This window comes from Pteronotus mesoamericanus, unplaced genomic scaffold (genome assembly GCF_021234165.1).
Source record: "Pteronotus mesoamericanus isolate MK-2021 breed Mesoamerican mustached bat unplaced genomic scaffold, CSHL_Meso_final contig_347, whole genome shotgun sequence".
In the NCBI taxonomy this organism is placed as follows: Eukaryota; Metazoa; Chordata; class Mammalia; order Chiroptera; family Mormoopidae; genus Pteronotus; species Pteronotus mesoamericanus.
Window position 1 is genome coordinate 10,673,808 of NW_026555137.1, and position 13,057 is coordinate 10,686,864.

A 13,057-nucleotide genomic window follows, 5' to 3' on the forward strand; every position below is an offset into this window, starting at 1 on the left:
GGTCAGCCTGGTGGGAGGAGCCTGGCCGTCAGGGGCGTCAGCCACGCTTTTGCTGCTTTCGCTCTGACGCCACCCCCACTGCTAAAACGCATATTTTCTCGGTCCCGTTCATCCAGGGTCTTTTCCCACATCCCCAAAACGGTACACTATTTCAAATGACTCACAGTGTTCCAGTTTCTCTTTTTTTATGTATATATTTGGGTTGTTTTCTCTTAATTCTTAAAAATTATTTTTTCAGAACTTAAAAGGAAAACTTGCTCCAACATGTGTCCAAATCCACAAAAGTATAAACGACTTGAACACACAATACTTCCAAAAAACGGGAAGGTATAATTACATTACTCCCCGAAGCTACTTGCGATTCATGGATACATTTGCACACATTTTGAGGTCACGAGAGAAGGAACTGCAAACAAAGAGGTAAGACTTCAAGACTGAATCAGGATACACACACACACACACACACACACACACACACACACACACATATATATATATATTTTTTTTTTTTTACATTGGTGTTTTTATTTGTAAAAACAAACACAACACAGGCCAAGTCTGCCTTTCTGTTGGTGGAAGCCGCGGAAGCCGCGAAAGCCCTGCAGGAGGCCAGTAGCCCTGTCCCCGTGGGCGTTCCAGGGCTGACAGATTCCGCCGGCAAAGGGGCAGTGAGCCCTTGTTAGACTCAGGAAGTTTATCACTCACATAGACAACTCCCCGTGCCCCTTATCCCTTGGGACTACACCCAAGGAAAAGAAGCCAGGTGACTGCAACCCAGACAGCGGCACGCCTGTCCCTGCAGCCTGCGTGACACCGCAGCTGTACCTGGGAAGGTGGGGGAGGAAGCACGAGGTGTTGTAGAACGTCTCGGGCCTAATCGGGCCCCAGGAGACACTGAGAAGCAATCTGAGAGGAGCCCCCGGGGAGATGAGGAGGCGCGTGGCCTTACATGCTTGCAAGTATCCACACTTCATGTTCCAAGCGGATCGCAGGGTGTCCTGGGGGACGCGGACCAGTTGCAGGTGAACTACGCCCGCAGGGCCTGGGCGGCGGCATGGAAGGTTGCCATGGTGCAGCCATTCCTGCATGACGCCATCTCCTGACCCGTAGCGTGTCCAGCTAAGAAAGAACCCTGTCAGATCACCTGCTCCAGTGTGCTGAGCGGGGCTGGGGCCCAACCCACTCCCTTTGTCTTAGGCAGCATTGGCCAAGAGGGGCTGTGGCTGGGACCCGCACTGGGAGGACCAGCCACACTCGGGCTCCTGCCTGGAGCCGGGCCAGTTAAAAGTATCACCAGTCCCGGTGCATCAAGAGGCGCCGGCAGTTGCTCATCCTTTGTCTCCGCAGGCCGGCAGGCAGCCCGGGCAGTGAGCTTTCCGTCGCCACCGATGCCAGAGAGTCGAGGCCCGTTTGTGTGGCAGGGAGAAGCAGAGGCCTGGCCTTTTCATAGGAAGCAGCAGAGGCCTCCACGGCAGCACTTTGCTGCTGTGGGGTTGGGCTAGTTTTATGATGTTGTAAACTAGGTCAGGTGGGGAGTGGCCGATTCAACATCGGATAAATTTAGAGGAGGTGGTGGAGTCTGTGGCTACCGTGGAGCTAAAAGGAGTCACGCGGGGGCAGAACGCTAACCTCGCTCTGCTTTATAAGTGAAGGCTGTCCTGGAGTTAGCAGCTCCGGGGAGGCTGGGAAAGTCCTTCGATTCAGACGGCCAGCGGTTAAAATGAGGGCCGTGGCAGCGGTCCGGGCGCGGCCGGATGCGGGAGGGAAGCGTGCAGAGAAGTTAATGGCTCCTCCTTCCCCCTCTAACCTCCGGGTCCCTACGGGGTCCCCTTCCCTCCCCCCTGGTCGTTGCTCTCCACTCCAAGTCCCTGTCACAATCACGCCACCCTTTTCCCAGGGCTTCCCAGGCCTCCCCGACACGACACACCCAGACACGCCCCTCGGTGGCTCCGTGGGGTCTTCCTTATACCCTATGTATTATCCTAGAGCATCTCCACCCCCTGAAGTGGGGGCCATGCCAGGTCTACCTTAAAAGCTGTCGCCTAGAGCCATGGTCACCATCGGCCACAGCCAGCACGGCTTGTATCTGTCAGGTGTCACTGGGTGGTAGGAGGAGCGCCAGGCGCCGGTCCCCAGCTCCACTCGCAGATGCAGGGCCCCGTTTCCCAGGGCTGGTGTGGGAGAAGAAGGGGAGGCTTGATGCTGTGGCCTGGCTTTCTCAGAGCCAGCCCCTGCCTCTTCCCCACCCCAAACCTCCCAATTAAACATTCTGTGTAAGCAGGAGCCACCCTTCTGGGGAGTTACCACATGCAAAGCCCAGAGCGCCCGTCTCAAAGGTGCGCTGCTCTGGGAGCGGAGCTTCGGTGGCCCGTGTTCCTTTACGGGCGCACTGCATGTTTAATCGTGCCTGCTGCTTGGGGGTGACGTGTTTACGGATTAAAGGCGAAGCACAGTGTCTGACGTATACAACACACAACAAACAATAACTGTCTAAGTAGATAAGTCATTGAACAGACTTGTACTTCAGGAAGATACCTCTGGTATTAGATGAGAATGGGGAATAAATTTGGAGAGGTACAAGAATAAAAACAAAGATTTGGAAGTTCTTGTAGTAAGCCCGGTGGGAAGTTTTGAGGACCTGACCTAGAGTGAACTCACAGAATAAAATACTGAAAGTACCTTTGTAATTGACGATGTAAAGGGCATAGGTGACAATGTTCTTTTAGATTTTGAACGTCCAAGAGGTAGGAACCGTATCTTCTGTTTTTGAAAAATGCTCCACAGTGTTTATTGCCATTCTTGGTAGAGCTGGGACTAAAATTTTTGTTGCCTACTAGGCTTATAGGCTTCTGATTTTGAAATGGTTATTTTTATTTATTCCATACACACTGTATTTTTTATTTTTATTCTACTGAATAGGTAAGTGGGAAATTTTCAATGTTACAGCTTTTTTAAAAAAATCTTTTTTACTTTGAAATAGGTTCACAGATATTACAAGTGCAGATGATAGTACTGTCTCAAGATGGTACAAGACGCAGAACGACCCCATCCCACAAAACCTCTCTGTGCTGCCCCTTAGCGTTACTCCCCCCGCCGCTGCCTGCACCAAGTTCCCTGCCGCCACCAATCTGTTCTCCATCCCCACACGTTTCTTTCTTCCCTCGGGGGTATGTTTACCGCCTTTGAAATCCATTCAAGCTCTTGCATGAATCACCTGTTTGCTGCTTTTTATTGCTAAGCCATATTCCCTGATACGGATGCACCATAGCTGGTCTGATATCCATCCATTGAAGGAATTGGGGCTGTTTCCACTTTAGAGTGATTATGAGTAGAGCTGGTGTGAACGTTTGTGTACAGGCTTTTGTGTGGGTAAATATCCAGCTCTCTAGGGTAAAAGCCAGGGGTGTGATTGTTAGGTCACATGGGAAGTGCACGTTTCGTTTTTATAAGAAAATATCCAGTTGCTCTTCAAAGTGGCCATACCATTTCACATTCTCACCGGTGCAGGAGAGATCCAGATTCCCTGCATCCTTGCGAGCATTTGATGCTGTTACTATTTTTTATTTCAAATATTCTAACAAGTGCATATTTATATAGCATTGTGATCTTAATTTGCACTCTTCTGATGACCAGTGATACTGAACATCTTTTCGTGTGGTTATTTACCATCCATATATCCTTTTCATTTTAATGTCTCTTTTTATCTTTTAATTTGAATGTCTCTTTATATCTTTTGCACGCTTTCCAAATGGATTGTTCAAATATTTTCATTGTTGACTTTTGGGCGTTATTTATGTATTCTAAATGCATGCCATTCGACAGCTGTGTGGGTTACCGGGCCTGGATTCCAGCTGGGAGCCTAGCCTTTCGTCCTCTTTGCAGGGTTTCTCACCGAGAAAAGGCTCTGATTTTGATGAAGCTCACTGTGGCGCTTTTTCTTGCGTGGGTTGCGCTCCTTTGTCATGTCTGAGAGCTCCTCACCCAGCCCTGGGTCCTGAAGATTTCCTCCTATATTTTTTCTAAAAGTATTATAGTTCTATCTTCTACATTTTGAGTTGATGTGTGTACAATTTGTGAGGTTTAGGCCAAGGTTCATTTTTTAAAACAACTCTTCTTCCTCTACGACCTTTGCACCTTTGTCCAAAATCAGTTGACAGTACTTGTGCAGGTCTATTTCTGGGTCCTCTGCTCTGTCCCATAGATCTGTGTGTCTGCCCCTCTGCCAGAACCACACAGTCTTGAGAACTGTCACTGTATAATCAGCCTTGCAATCAGGCGGAGTGATTCCACCCACTTGATTCTTTTTCAAAATTATTTTCATTTTCCCAGTTCATTTGCCTTTCCATGTTAACTTTAGAATAAGCTTGACTATACCCACAAAGAGAAAATCTGAGATTTTGATAGGAATTACATTAAATCTCTCCATCAGTTTGGGGAGAGTTGACATCTGTACCATGTTGCCTTCCAATCATGACCACAGTAGAGCTTGCTTTGCTAATATTTTGTCATATATTCTAGCTCTTAATATTTTTCGCCCTCCAGGAATCGTTTCTACATGGGTCTGTCCAAGATCCTGGAAGCAACCGCTCTGGTCACAGACATGCAGGAGGAGCTCTTGGTTCTTGGCCCTCAGATAGAGCAAAAGACAAAGGTAGATTTCATGTGCAATCTCTTGGAAAGATTTTACAGTTTCACACAGAACAGTGTTTGAAAGCAAAGGCTCTGGTACTGGACAAATGTGAGTTCCAATCTTGCTTTCTTACCGTGCAGCTGTGTAACCTGAGCCTCGATTCTCTTATCTGTAAAATGAGGAAAGCAGTAACAACAAAATATTGACATCATTATATTTTAATATTCAAATGTGATGATAGATGTGTTGTAACTAATCGTAAAATCTCACGTAGAAAAATTCTATTAGTTAAATCCATCTGGACTGTTCTGTGGTGACTTGCAAGCTTCCAAGCATTCTGAAAATCATTACTCATTATTATTTTCTCTTTTTTTTAAATTATTTTTTAATTTTAAATTACGATTGGCATACATTATTATATAGTTTCAGGCGCACACTCCAGTGGTAGACATTGCATAACTTAGTAGGTGAGCATCCGATACATCTTGCACCCGTCTGACCCCACACATAGCTGTTGGACCGCTGCTCCCTACGCTGCACTTACACCCCCATGACTTGGCTGTAAGAGCCAGGAGGTACTTCTCAATCCCTGCACCTTCTTGGTACACCCTGGCCCCCTCCCGGCTGGCCACCATCAGAACATCTCTGTAGCTATGATTCTGCTTCTGTTCTGTTTGTTTATTTTGTCTTTTAGATTCAATTGTTGATAGATATGTATTTATTGCTATTTTATTGTTCATATTTTTGATGATCTTCTTAAAGAAGACCCTTTAACATTTCATACAATACTCGTTTGGTGGTGATGAACTCCTTTAGCTTTTATATTTATTATCCCTGTCAGTCTATTTAAACAAATATATTTCAAGCTGATGTTGATCCATTTTATAACAATGGAATGAGCTGTTTGAACTTCTCTTTTAAAAAAGAAAATCATGTCTCTTAAAATGCATGCTAAGAATTGTTTGGTTCATTAGGAAAAAGAAACCTTAATGGAAAAACTACAGAAAGATTCACAAGTAGTTGAGAAAGTTCAGATGCTTGTTAAACAGGATGAAGAAATTGTAGCAGAAGAAGTAAGAATCGTGGAAAATTATGCTCAGGTAAAGTTAAGATATAATCCATAAAAATCATCTGGAGATTTGCAAAGTTATCCCCTAATCCCCAGATTTCAAAGGTCAGGCTGACTGCTCTTAAATATGTAGTGCTCCAACTCCAGATGCTCTTAATATTTATCCCAGCAAGTATTAACTGAGTACCTCCCACGTGGAAGACACCGTAAGCGAAAACAGGGAGCTCAGAGACTCAGGGCCTTGCCCCTCAGAGGCCTGTGTCCTGGGAGGAGGCAGATCGGCCTGTCCTTCTGTTCACTGCGCGCAGAAACCCGTCAGGCCACGCCAGAAACCCATGTGGCCTCCACGGGGAGACCCGCAGGAGACGAAGCCGCTCCTGGGACTGTCCGCCTGGTGTGTGACCCTTCTCTTAGTGACTGAGTAAGTCTCTCTTCCAGCTGGCCGGTTCCTCTCCACCCTCCCTGGTCAGTCCCGGCAGGAGCCGGTCAGGTGGAGCAAAGGAGACAGAGAGTGGAGTTTTGTTTGTCTTTCCTGTGCAGAGGTTTTTAATCAAGCAACTCCATCGATTAACATATAGATACACACAAGCCTATACCTCCACTGTGTGTATAATCATTTATTTATAAATTCCACACATGAGTGTCACAGCGAGGCACCCACAGCCTCTGCTAGGCCAACCGTATGAGAGGGGTTACTATTAATCAATATATTAAATACGAATATAGCTTAATTTTCAGTTTTTCATTTTTTAGGCCAAAAGAAGATGGATATAGAAAAATGAATGGGTTTTTTGTTTGTGTGTGTGTTTTTGCTGTACTGTACGGGTTAATCTGGCTTCAGTGGCAAATCCAGGTTTTATAGGACCTGAAGCTGATACAGCTTTGAGGCCATATGTTTTTAGAAGAATGCACACTTACTAGTTCCCAGCTAGACACGAAAGTGAATGTTTAGAATAAGTAAAGAAACCAAATCATATACAAAATTTTAAAAGCTGGCAATTAATATAAACATCACAAGATCTAGAAAAGTAACCACGATGTTTAGTAATTAACTGCCTTACACACCCCATAATACTTTTTCCTGGCATGTTTTCACTGTATTCTCTGGGACTGCTTCTTCATATGATAATGATTTTGTAATGTCACTTCCTATAGAATCTTTAGTATAGTTGATCGAAACATGTTTTTCATTTTGACAGTTTAGAAAAGTTTCTTTCAACTCTATAAATCATTGATAATGTCATGAACATTTCTATTGGGATTGCTCTCAAATGTATAAGCAATAATAGCATTTCAAGATTTCTTGCGTAGCAGTTAATTTTTAATATTCTTTGAAATGAGGGCATTCAGTGACCAGTTTTTCATCGATGTCTTCATCCTAGGTGTGCTTTCTGATATTTATATTTTCATTAATGTCAATATTCCTTGCAAACTCATCCAGAACCTTAGATTTTTCCAGTATGATTATATGATGCATTCTTCATTCATTGTTTTATTAAACAGATGAAGAACCAGGTCATTTCTTCTATCCTAAATTTGTTTTTCCTCTTAATACATTATTGCTTTTGGTCTGAAATTTTTTTTATTACATTTTGCTCCTAATATCAAAGTAATTTCAATGGATTTTAACACACAATCACTTTTAACACCCCACAAATTTTTGTCTTAATTATTCATTTGTAAATAACAACTAAAATCATAAAACATCTTTCTCCAATATCTATGTAAAGCGCCTAATGTCTCACTTATTTTATTGAGACATTTCAAAACATCTGATTATTACCTAAAAACCCAAGTATTTTAAAGAACTCTTTTTGCACAACTTCCATCAAAAAAAGGGAAATATACATGCAGCATTCTCAGATATGCTCATGAAGGAGCCAACTTCCATCTCATGTAGGTATCAGTGAAAATCTGACCATGTACTTATAGTTTTCTACATCTAATACATGGAAGGGTTCTCCACAGACCAAATTCTGGATGCACATATTGTAAACCTTTTTCCTCCTCCACTAGCCACGTACCTCTGGAGCTGGGCGCCCTAGTACCAAGTCTCTATTGTAGTATGACCTCTGTCCCTGCACTTTAATGTCCCATCACCAGGAAAGCTGGAGCTTCTTTGGAATCATTTCTAGAAGTCATTCCTATCTGAGGTAGCTTGCAAACATTTAATGATACAGAGAGTGACTGTGAGCAATATAAATACAGGGTGGGGCAAAAGGAGGTTTCCAATTGTTCAGATGGAAAATAATACAATAAATAATAACACAAAAATAAACTTTCGCATACTCACAACTGGAAACCTCCTTTTTCCCGGCCCTGTATGATTCCTAACTCAACTCCTGAACCAGATCCCAAAAATATCCACAGAACTGATTAACCTGACAGAACAGGAAATCTGAGAAAGAGGGAGCAACGTGTAAAGAGAAATTGGTCCTAACTGATTGCAGCTAAAACTTCTGCAAGTCCAACACAATCACATGAGTCCAGGGACCCGTGCAAGGGAGGGGCCCCGAAGCTGCGCCAGCTTCATAGTGACCCCACCGTTAATGGAACCAACCCTCCAAAGGACGTTGCTGCTGCTACACACAGTCTCCTAGGAAAGGCAGAACCCACTCAGGGCTTCTGCTTCTCCCAGACAAGTTCTCGGGGGGCACTGACTGAGTTAGGATATAACGCCCATCCCACCGGTGTCAACGCACGTGTGCATACCCAAGCCATGCGGTGCCTGAGTTACGGATATTGTAAAAACGTCAATTTATGTTTTCCAAGTTCAAAATAGAAAGATTTTAAACATGCACGTACAGGCGTTCACATGCATTTGGGGGCCCTGACTTTGTTACAGACAACTGCCAACGAGCTGAAGAATGTCCTGCCAGCCTTGCACAAGGCGACCGTGGCCCTGAACGCCCTGGACAAAGCTGATGTCTCAGAACTAAGGTGCGTAACTTGCCTCTTTCCTTTCCATTGGAAAACCTCCAGAGACCGTGTGAGTACATGGCAAGAGTAACTAAGTCTATATTCCATTTTTAGATTTCATTACGTGTGATATATACTGTATCTAATCAATGTTATGATACCATCGACTGTCAGGCATGTCACTTTTATGTACCTTTAAGAAAGAAAAAATACTACTGAAGAAACTATATGACGTGCCCTTGGTTATAAACTGAATCCCAATCTTGGAGATGTAAAAATGTGCATCTTAGAATTGATAAAGTACGGTGTCGTCTGGACTAGAAAGAAAAGCCCTGGCGGTTATATTTTTGGGCCTGCAGGACCAAAAATAAGAGGACAGGGTGTACCTCTGTGCCATTTCGCTGTAGGGCTCCTGGGAGCTGTAGGTTTGCAGTACCCTGCGTCTGATGCTGCCCTGCTGGCTGTCGCCACCAGGGGGCACTATGGACGTACTTTCCCAAACCCAACCTTCCCTGTGTGGGAAAAGGCCAACAAAAGAGAAATAAAGATACCCAAATAATGAAAAAAGCTCTATGTTGGCAAATAGGTGTCCTTAGCCAAATACTTGTTAAAAATCTGTCTGTGTTGTCTCCTGAGATAGTCCACAGGGTGCATTTGATGGTAACCGTGACGGTGACGGGGTTCTCTCTTGCCCCGCTGCAGAGTGTACACACGCCCCCCCTTCCTTGTGCTGACGGTCATGAATGCGGTGTGCATTCTTCTGCAAAAGAAGCCCAACTGGGCGACAGCGAAGTTGCTGCTTTCAGAGACTGGGTTCCTGAAAAAACTGATTAACCTTGACAAGGACAGCATACCTCAGAAGGTAAAAAGTCGATCGCTACTTACAGCGTAATTGATACATCCGTATTTATAAACTATAGGGGCCAGTAGAAGTAGTAACATTAGAAATTTGTATTAGAATTGGAAGACAGTGGTGAGAAGTGAGGGGTCAGAGAGAGGCGGCAGCTGCGAACACACCAGGTTTTCTGGGAATGTTGAGGAAAAACTGAAACCAGAAAGTGTCACATCTCAGAATCTCTTTAAATAATGAAAAGAGAGAAGAGGCCAGTAGTGGGGGAGAGTCTTTCTGGATCGATTGAATTACATTATGAAAATACAGTGAGTGAATAAATGTGTTTGAGATTTTTTTTTTTTTGAGCTATAATTGACATGTAACATTGTATTGGTTTAAGTCGTACAACATAATGACTCCATGTTTGTGTGTATTGCAAAACGATCACCACAGCGCGTCACCACACGGGGTTTTTTTCTTGTGATAACTTTTAAGATCTACCCCCTTAACAACTGTCAGGTATGCAGCACGGTCTACGGGGCATCCCCAGGAACTATTTACAAGTAGAATTTTGTATCTTTTGTGCCCCTTCACCCATTTCACCCATGCCCAGCCCCACCTCTGTCTGTTCTGTGTTTATGAATTAGATTTTTTGGTTTTTGTTTTAGATTCCACATAGAAACAAAATCAGATGGTATTTGTCTTTCTCAGTCTGACTTCTTCCACTTCGCGCGAAGCCCCCCAGGCCCTTCCATGTTGTTTCTCATGAGTGGACGGATCTTCCCCTTTTCAGCGGCCGAGCCGTCTTCCTCTCCGCACCGCAGTCCCCTGCCCATTCACCGGGCACTGGGCCCTAGGCTGCTTCCGTGCCTTGGCCGTTGTGCGCATGCTGCAGTGAACCCGGGGCCGTAGACAGGTGTTCAAGTTAGTGTTGGGTTTCCTTCGGAGACATCCCCGCAACTGGAATTGCTGGATCATACGGGAGCTCTGCTGTGCGTTCACTGAGGCTCCTCTACCCCGCCTCCCACAGCGGCTGCACCAGTTCTCATTCCCACCAGCGGTCACAAGGGCTCCCTTTTCTCCACGTCCTCGCCAGCACTCGCTGTCTCTTGTCTTCTTCCCGTCAGCCACGCCAGGAAGGGGCGTTATGGCAAGATCGTGTCTCAGCCTCTCTGCCCGTTTCGATGAGGGTTTCTCTCATTGGCCCAAACCACGGAGGCCTCTCCGATAGTTCTGGGGTGTGTTGGAGATGGCTGTTCCCCATGCCGCTGCAGATTTGGTGTCTCCATGGGGGGAGGTACGCCCGGGGTCCTCCTCTGTCACCGACTTGAAGCCAGCCTCTGAGGTTTACTTTCACTTGGGTACCAAACGTTTGTGCACAACACACAGCAGACCCTGTTCTCAGCACTTTACAATATTAATTTACATGGGAGGAGATGGGGGACGCATTGGAGCACAGAAAGAAGTGCGAGGAAATCGGGAGTCAGGGCGGCTGCAGAGGAGTTCCTTCTGCCGGAGCGGGCTTGGGCCCGCGGGGACTGTCGGTTTGCTGGGGGACTTCGGGGGGCGCGGCGGGGCCCAGTCGGGGTACACAGTGGGGAGCGGGCAGCCGCCGGGCGGGCAGCCGTTGCCGCGCAGGGGAGACGGCCCGCAGGAAGGGGGCGAAGGGCTGCGGCAGGGGAAGCAAGCTGTCACAGGATAGGAGCACCAAAAAGGCCAGGGCCGCGGGGTGGCCGAAAGCCGAGCTGTGCTTGAAGCCACCGGGAAGCTGGACGAGGCTTCTCCCCTGAGGCCCCGGAGGGGACACCAGCTCTGCCTGGATTCCGCTTTCTGGTCTCCCGAGAAGACGCTGTAAGAGAATAGAAGCACCCAGCTTGTGGTAATTTGTGACAATGGCCACAGGAAAGTAACACAGAACTTGGTGCCAGGAAGTGGCTGCTGCCGTAGCAAACACCTAAAAACGTGGAAGGAGAACTGGAGGAAGTTTAGAGGCTGGACAAACGTCGAAACTAGGATATTGTGTAGGAGCTGAGCTGCCAGCTGCGTTTAGGGGAAGACAAACCAAGCTGTAGGCAAATGAATGTCCTGTGCTGGGCTGAAGGACATTGACTCGTTCAGTAAGGATTTGTGGAGTATCTTCCTTGTAAGAGGCGTTATGAGACATTATGATAGTTTATCAGACCAATTCACTCCTTGATGTTATGAAGCTTACATTGTAACAGGGAAGACAGACAGGAAATAGCTACCAATATAATTAATTAGTAATAACGCTATGTCCTGTGCTGTGAGGACATACAGGGTAGTATTTGAACAAGGTGATTTTATTTAGCAGAACGTTAATGTTGATTTCCTTCTTATTTATGAATTAATGCAACAGCTACTCTCTCTGAAGCATTCTTGGCCAAAAAAAAAAGATTCCCTGTGGTTTTTTAACTAGATCTGTCAAGCTAAAAATAATTAAGAACTCCTCTAAAGAGACAAAAAGCCTAACAGTATTTTATAGGATAACAAGAACACCAATAATGAATTAAGAATGGACCACCCACCATTTAATTATTCAGCAAAATGGTTCTGTTCTTTCAGGCAAGAGAGAAGATGCCTGGTTGGGAAGGAAGGGAGAAGAAATCTGAGAAAGGTGTCGTGCTGATCATGGCTCCCAAAAGTGATGAGAAATACCGTGTATCTTTCCATAAACCAGGCGGTACCATTTAGATGAGGTACATCAATAGGCGTGTGACACAGCTAAGCTGGAGAATGTCCTCAGTGAGCCCCAGCGTGCCCAGGCCACACCGCCGTTGACGAGCCAGCCCTTGAACCGGGGCCTGCGCCCGCCAGCACCCACCTCGGGGGCAGCAGGTGGAGGCCGGTCCTCCCAGGCACCCCCCACCTGGGAGCACGAGGGGACGACTCCAGAGCCTCATGTGCACCAAGTTTTGTAAAGCTGGAGAAAGTTAACCTGTCTCATTTTTATTCTGAAATGGAGTTCCTTTATTAAAAAACTAAAGCAAAGCTACTGTAACAACGATAGCAATAACAAGATGTTTATAATGGCGGCTTTTCCCCTCTTAAAAAAAATTACTGGTACTAGAGCCAGGTGTACCCAGGCGTGCGTCTTTTCTCCTGTTGACGAGTAGTCAGATACTTCTTACATGAAGTGAAATTGTATTCTAATGTAGATTGGAGAAAACTTCACATCAATAATATTTTTTTCCTCATGTGATGCGTGAACTATGTTCTCTCTAGGTTTTCGTGAAGCTGAAGAAGATTTTAGCCTTACCTGATTTCAACCCAAACAAGGTAGCTCTAGTTTCTGTTGCTTGTTGCTCTATGTGCGAGTGGATCATAGCTTTGAATAACTACAATGAAGTACAGAAGGTATGCTTTTTCCTCCTAAATATCTCAAACAATTTGGAAGTGACCCATGATAGTTATTGAATATCCAGAAATAATTTTTATTTAACAACACTCAAATTAACTTCTATGGAAAGAATACCTAATGAAAAGCACTTTAATCAAACAGGTTATGCTAACTGAAATGAATGTCAGGTACTCTGGTCAAATTTTTTTAATTTATAGCAAGTATGCTATTGTTTTATGTGTTTGTTGT

At 45.3% G+C, this 13,057-nt stretch overlaps 1 protein-coding gene across 1 annotated transcript in view; it reads left to right on the forward strand.

Annotated features, from left to right (window-relative positions):
• DNAH14 (dynein axonemal heavy chain 14) overlaps window positions 1-13,057 on the forward strand; it is a 142,030-nt gene that overhangs the window by 96,458 nt on the left and 32,515 nt on the right. The window contains exons 57-62 of the mRNA XM_054576773.1: window positions 239-420; window positions 4,543-4,651; window positions 5,605-5,730; window positions 8,545-8,639; window positions 9,321-9,480; window positions 12,694-12,825. Of these exons, the coding sequence (XP_054432748.1) occupies window positions 239-420; window positions 4,543-4,651; window positions 5,605-5,730; window positions 8,545-8,639; window positions 9,321-9,480; window positions 12,694-12,825 (804 nt within the window). The remainder of the gene's footprint in view (window positions 1-238; window positions 421-4,542; window positions 4,652-5,604; window positions 5,731-8,544; window positions 8,640-9,320; window positions 9,481-12,693; window positions 12,826-13,057) is intronic.